At 34.8% G+C, this 7,577-nt stretch overlaps 1 protein-coding gene across 1 annotated transcript; it reads left to right on the top strand.

Moving 5' to 3' along the window:
• Positions 1 to 445: 445 nt before the first annotated feature.
• Positions 446 to 3,625, top strand: STRIT1 (small transmembrane regulator of ion transport 1). Its single transcript, XM_082459712.1, has 4 exons — positions 446 to 527; positions 619 to 808; positions 3,338 to 3,436; positions 3,540 to 3,625. The coding sequence occupies exons 2-3, from the start codon at positions 796 to 798 to the stop codon at positions 3,430 to 3,432; spliced, it is 108 nt and encodes a 35-aa protein (XP_082315838.1). The 5' UTR covers positions 446 to 527; positions 619 to 795; the 3' UTR covers positions 3,433 to 3,436; positions 3,540 to 3,625.
• The last annotated feature ends 3,952 nt before the right edge of the window (positions 3,626 to 7,577 follow it).

The raw sequence follows: 7,577 nt of genomic DNA, 5'->3' as shown, positions 1-7,577 counted from the left end.
TATAATCTAGGTCATGTTACATAAGCCAGGTTGGACTTTGAAAAATGGAATGTCCTATTTTTATACATCGCTAATAAAAACAACAAGCTTATGACTGCTCTCTGAAAAGTCTAGGCAATACCTCAGCGTTTTATTGTTTTAGTCTCTAGGACATTTATATTACAATTTTCTGTTTTTAGAATGGTTCATAGGAAGGGGCACTATTTTATCTTTTGCATTCTGTAATATAATAAAGAACTGTCTGTATGTGATATAACTTTTTCATTTCATCTTTATGACACTTCTTCCTTGGGTAGGTATTACTATCTTCATTTTAAAATCAAAGAAGCTGATGCCCAGTTAAGCAACTGGCCTTTATTACAGAAATAGCAGAATTGGAATTTGAAGCCAGGTCTCTCCAAATCCAAAGTCCTTCCTTTCCAATATACCACCCTTCCTCTTTAATAGGACTTCTCTAATCGCAATGCCATCTTTCCTCTGTACACCCCCTTCCCTGAACATTTCCTTCATGTTGTCTGGGGCACTGGGTGAGTTAAAAAAATCTGCCTATCTCTGGGTTAGGATAATTCAACTTAATTGTTTAGGTCATGTAGCCCCTTGTTTCCTCCACAATAACAGGATAAAGAAAGAGAGGAGTTCTGCTTTCCAATGTCTTACATCACCCAGACAATTGGCAGCCAGGAGTCAGGCAGCTGCCACACTCTTCAGATGTCTATTTAAAGTTCAAAGAGATGCTGGATAACAATAACAAAGAGGTAAGCGTGGCCCTGACCAGCCCACCCCACAACAGGAAGAATGGCTGAAAAAGGTAAGATTTAAGACATCCAACTCTCTTGGCAAGTAAGGCTCCAGGCTCCCTGGTTTATCTTCTATTTCCCAATATTTGCTGTTTCTTAGTTATTCTGAAGAGTGTGGTATCTCTGCTTAAGTATCATTAACCGTATATGTTAGTGTGGCTGCAAAAAATGCATTAGATATGTAATTTATGGACCATGTCTATACGTCACATGAATAATTTCAAAAGGATCAGATAAACAAAAGAGCTTAATTTGTTCATGCTTGTTTTGAAATATGAGTTAGAGGTCAGTTATTCTCCAGTGTTGTACTGGATTTGAGGCATTGTGGTGTGCTGGGCTAGCATTAAGGACATTTGAATTCTGTGTCAGATCTGCTACTAAATGGCCATGTGAGTTTGGGGGAAATCCCTCTACCTTTCTGAGTGTGTTTCCTGACTCTGAAATAAAAATAAATAAAATAGGCTTAGTATGCTTCACATCTGAACTTCTTTTTTTCTGGTTTTTAAATGTTTTTTATTTTTAAGAAAAATGATTGACTGTAATAAATGATAAAATGGGCTGAATATATATATATATATATATATATATATATATATATATATATATATATATATATATATATATATATATATATATTGTGTCCAAGTAAGTTTTCAAATGCCTATGGGAATTGATGCTTTTAATCCTGACAACAATCTCATGAGATATGAAGTGTTATCATCATTCCCGTTTTATAGATAAGGAAACTGAGGCATAGCAAAGTTTAGTAACTTGCTTGAGATCACATATAAGAGCGTGGTGGCACCAGGTTTTAAACCCAGACAGAGAGAAGAATTTTGGAATTACTGTTCATATTTAAAAAGAGGTTTTGTGCTTATTTGTGTTACTAGTGTGACGTATGCAGAGTATGTTGTGTTCCTAAATATTCCTATTTCAAACCAATGCTACAGATTATAATAAAACTTAAAACACTACTGTTAACAGAACACAAATGCAGGTATACTTTGAGTATTTAAATGCACAGTCAATTGTATTGTTTTACAAAGAATAATAAGTAATGAGATACACTACGTTTAGTGCTTTATTATATGTAAATTTCAGAACTGTATTAAAATATGCTTGTATAAAATACTTAAAAGTTAATACCAATATTTTAATTGAGCATTTATAAGTTCTTTCTTTGAAATTGGGAAAAATACTAAATCAATATAGGAACAGTTCAAGAAATTACTATGTACTTCCACTGTAATGCTACCTTAATTCATAAAAAGGCTTTCATCCAAATGAGAGTAAAAAGCATATCATAATGTTTCCTTTATCCTTAAAGCAATACCACGTGGCAGGTAAAGAGAAAGAAAGGGTTTTTTTCATTTAGAGGTTAACGCTTTGTTCAAGGTCACAGTGAGACGGACAAGCAAGGAAAGCTGCTGACTTGTGAGAGTTGAGAGACTCCAAAATTTTTGGAAAAATAGATTTAAACTATTAAAATTCATTTTAATTTCAGAATATTTGCTGTTATGAGTGTCTTCTAATTTTAGAAGTGTCTCATTTCCTGATGATTTTAATAGCACTTAAAAAACTTCACTTTTAGAGTGATGGAAATTGTAATAGGAATGCAATTGCTAAGAATATGCATTTTCTTTGTTAGCTAATGGCATAAAATCTGTGTTTTTCAATTAGGAATATATCTGAGCCTTTAACACAGGGACATTAATTCTATACTATGTCTTTCTGTGCTGTTTTGAATCATTTTGTGTGGTGTGTTGGTTGAAACAAGATTGAGATGCAGTGAATATTAAAAAAAGATACTTTTATAAGTTGCTTTTTTACAGGTAAGGGTACAAATAGGAGACACAAGAGGAATTATTATACTTTTGTCTTTTACGCGTGTGTTGGATCAGTGTTGGTTGCCGTATTGAACCAGTTAAAAAAATAGAATCTCTTTTCTCAATGATTACATAAGGTGTAATGCTTTCCTTTTCCTATGATAAAAGCAGCTATCAAGTCTAAGAATGATTTTCAACACCTTTCCCTATGTTATGACGACTAGTTTAGTAAGAATTACCTCAGAGTCAGTCACTTTCCAGCGTTTCTATGTAAACAGCTGGTCTCTGTGTTATTGAACAAATGCATGAATCTGTTCTGTATACACCACAGACACACCCACACAGTAATTAGAATTTACAAAGCCTTTGTAAACACGTGATGCCATTTGATCCTCACAACAACTCCTGGAGGTGGATATCACAAGTTTCATTCTCTGTGTCTTACAAATAGGGAAGTTCAAGCTCAGGATTGTCCAAGGTCACATAACTGTAGAAGGAAAGCCTATGGTTTGAACACAGGTCTTCTATTCCAAATACCCAGCTGAGTCACAAGTCCCTTTGTAGAAAAGAAAATAATAATCTTGTATGGATGTGATTAGAGAGTATATTTTTCCCTTGATGATATTATATCAGATTTCCTCTTATCCTTTTGATTCAGAAGATTTAATACCAACATGACCTACCTAATCTGTTCTCTCTCGTTTATTTTTTCAGCGGTGTCTACATTTTCACACCTTCTGGTCCCTATTCTTCTCTTGATTGGCTGGATTGTGGGATGCATTGTAATGGTTTATGTTGTCTTCTCTTAGAAAGGTAAAGTTTTCAATAATTGAATATGTTTCTTCACAAAGAAAGAATACACATTACTCCAGAAATAATCTTTTTTGTTTTACTAATGGAACATTTTATCGTGCAGGCAAGAAGACTTCAGATTGACATCATTTAGAAGAATTAAGAAAAGCATGGAAATGACAGATTATTAAATGTTTCTCGTGTAAATAACTGCAATGTTTGTTTGACATCAGTTTATAAAACTTGCATTTGTAAACTGGTACTTCAGTGGACATAAGAATCTTCAGAAACATGTTTAAAATTCTGGGTACCAATAATAACTATAAGAAAATATAGATGAATTTCTCTATAACCTGGGAGTAGGAAAACTATTCCTACTTAATATGCATAAGCAATAGGAATAAGTTTGGTACATTAAATTTTTTGGCCACCCCTCAAAAAAACAGAAAAACAGAAAAAATGAGCTAGAGATAAGAAGAGACAGTTCATAGAAAACAAAATGTGAATGTAAACTTGACCCTTAACCTCTTTCTTACAATAAGAGAACTGTAATTAACACCACATTGAAGAACCATTACCTGTCAGATGGGAAAAAATGAAGATATACCAATATATGTCTTGGTAAGGCTGTAAGACTTGGTAAGTGAAATAAGCACTCTCATATACTGTCTTTAGAAATTCAAAATGGTACAACATTTTTAGGGGTGTTCAGCAATCAAAATACCAAAATTACATATGTATTTAACTTTTGACCCAGCTATCCCTCTTCTAAGAATATTGACATTTCCACAGATACACTGCTAAAAATACAAAATGGTATATACACAAGTCTATTCATTATGGCATAATCTGTTAGAATGAAACTCTGGAAAAAGCCAAATGTCTATTAATAGAAGACTAACAATAAACTGTAGTCTATCTACATAATGTGGCACTTAAGCAGCTGTAAAAAGAAATGAATGAAGGGGGTTCTCTATATGCTGATGTGATGTTATCTCGAGGGCAAAGTATTTATTAGGTGAAAAAAACAGGTACAGAACAATGTATGCTACCTTTTGTGTAAAAAATGAGGGGTTATACCAATATGCACACATACCTGCTTATATTAAAATACTGGAACAGAGGAGCCACAAATGGCTAGATATCTCTGAGTGTCCCTTGTTTGTTTTGGAATCAAGAAAATATCTTATAAATTAATTAAAAAAAAAAACAAAGAAAAAGAAAAACATAATCCCCAAATTTAAAGCAAATTGAAACAAATCTAATAGTACATCAAATTGGTGGAGGACCTGTTAAAACACAGGTTGCTGGGTCCCACTCTCAGAGTTTCTGATTCAGAGATCTGGGGTGGGGGGCCTGAGAATTTCATTTCTAACAAGTTTTCAGGTAATATTGATGCTGCTTGTCCAGAATGCATAATTTGAGAACTACGGCTCTAGAAGTGCTATGGTCTGAATGTTTGTGTCCCCTCAAAATTCATAGGTTGAAATCCTAACCCCCCAACTTTGATGGTATTGGGTGTTAGGGCAGGGATTGGGAGGTGATTAGGTCATGAGTGTGGAGCCCTCATGAATGGGATTAGCACCCTTATAAAAGAGGCCCCAGAGAGCTCTCTAGCCCTTTCACCTTGTGAGGACACAGTGAGAAGTTTGCAACCTTAGAAGAGGGCCTCACTTGAACCTGGCCTTGCTGGCACCCTGATCTTGGATTTCCAGCCTCCAGAACTGTGAGCAAAAAATGTTTGCTGTTTATAAGCTACCCACCCGTCAGTGTTGTTTTGAAATAGCAGCCCAAGTGGACCAAGACAAGAAGGGACCCAGTTTCTTCCTTGTAATTATAGCATCCTTTTCTATTCAATTAATTTTCCTACTGAAATTAATCTCATCAAAACAATTAGAGAAAGCTTTGGCTTTGTTCACTGATTCTTATCTTTTAAACTTGGTTAAACATTTCAAAAAAGCTTTTTAAAAACTGTTTAAAGCAATATTTACAAAATGCTAACATAAAATGTGTATAAAATTAGGCTCGACTATTTTCATTAACAACTTGACCTAGTTTTAGTTTTCTCCAGACTTGAGAAGAATGAACTAACTCACCTTGAATCAGAGGGCTACTGGATTCGGCTCCTGCAGTCTTGTGAAAGCTGACTGTTAAATTTTCAGGAATTTTGAAAGTTAGGCTACATCTCATTGGCAGCTGGAAATTGGCCACATGGGAGTATTTATATCACAGCAGTCAACAAGTACTGTAAATCAGGGCTTCTTCCCACTGGACAGCTGGTTCTTAAGGACACCCCTGACCTGAATCCCCTAGACTTCCCTGATGCTTATATGGTTTGCGAGGGCTTCAAGACCATGTATCATTTTTTTTTCCCTCCTTCACATTCTGTTTGAGCTAATTAAAAATATGGTCTTTCTATTCACTTGACCTCTTTCTGTGCTATAGACTTTAATGAGAAACCCATGAAAGCAGTAGACTTTCTCAGAATACATACATTCAAACAAAACTGTAGATGTTATTTCAAGATGCTATTTCAATGGATTTCCTGAAATCCATTAAAAGACTCCCTAGGTAAAGTAGCCCCTGGGCTGTCACCAACTTTCTAAAGGCTTTAGGCTACTTTACAGCTGGGCTCTGGTTTCCCTTGGGGTTAAGGACATCAACTCATATTTTAGCTTTCTTCCTGGCTAGAGACTGGGTTTTTCTGTACTTCTTTATGCCGACACCATTCCTGCATGACCTGTCAGTCATCTTTCTTGCATTTTTATACCACAGAGTCCTGGCATTTGGTTAGAAAGTTATAAAACAAAATTGTGGCAACCTATGTTTTATGTCAGAACAACTTTCCTTTCTTTAGTCTGGAGTCTTTTTCTCCACACGCACTGGTCCTTTTCTTTAGCCCTTTGAAGCTATAGGATATCTCATTTCTTGTTCAAATGTGTGCACAACTTTTCCCTGGAACACAAAAACCTTCAGCATTCCCATAAATCTTAACTTTCTATCTTTGACAAAGACTTTCTTATTTCAAGGGCTCAATATTCTTTTCCTTAGCACTTTAAAGCAGACTGTAATGTTGTTTTTAAGCAGCAGTAGAAATGAATTTCCCTATAATAAGTATTTTGATTCCATGTTTACACATCCAACCTGATCATTTTCTCAGAGAACAAAGAAAGCTTAGTGCAGTGAAAAGAACAAAAGTTTTGGAAGTCAGATTGTTGTATTCTAACTTGGGAGTCCTTTGAGTAGTTAATTAATCTCTCTAACCTTAGTTTCTCAACTCAAAAAGAAGAATAATATTTTCATGGGATTGTTGTGAGGACTGCAGTGTTTTCTAAACCTGCCTGAACTGAAACAATTGAGTCATTTGTTAAAAAGACAGATTCTCAAGCTCCTGCTCTGGAGAGTTCATTTCAGTAGGTCTAGAGAAGGCCTATTAAGAAATCAATTCCCCAGGTGATTTTTAGTATCACAGAAGTTTGGAAACACACCTATCACATGTGTGTGTGTGTGTGTGTGTGTGTGTGTGTGTGTGTATAGGCATTACTCCCTGGTACATGAGACCCTGATCAATGACAGCTTATATCAGTAAATCCAAACCACTTTTCTGTTTATAGCTGCAACAAAAAATTTGCACTTTATTATATTAGCTTATATTACATTATACTTTTTAATTAAATGAAGTATAATGATACATATTATTTGTCCACTAATATTTTCATATATGTGAGTTTTTTCCTCTGTTAGATTTAAGCCCTTTATGAGTGAATCTATTTCTCATCTCTCCAACTCATAGTACAAAACAGACAACTAATAAATATGTATCAAATGGGTAATTATTTCCCCCTTACAATATTCTTGAATGCACAATGTTGATGTTCTAACTTTGAACTTTCAAGATGTCGTTGGAGCAATGTAAGCTGGATTGGAATTCTCAAAGAAGTAATTAGTGATATGTGAACAATAGGATTAGGTAGGTGATGACATACAGATCTCACAAAGCATAGAATCTTATATGCTTTTAAATTTCCAAAACCTTCAGCTTACATTCTATCAAACTGCAGCTATAACTCTTTGAGAAGAAGAGTTTAATGAGTTAACTGTTACTTAAAATTTTCTGATTGCATAATGCTCGGCCTTACATCATCACCAACCCTCACTCTGT

The sequence above is a fragment of the Balaenoptera physalus genome (assembly GCF_965194825.1).
Source record: "Balaenoptera physalus genome assembly, chromosome: 4".
NCBI classification, from domain to species: domain Eukaryota; kingdom Metazoa; phylum Chordata; class Mammalia; order Artiodactyla; family Balaenopteridae; genus Balaenoptera; species Balaenoptera physalus.
The sequence above is the reverse complement of the archived record's forward strand: the minus strand, read 5'-3'. Positions and strand labels throughout refer to the sequence as shown.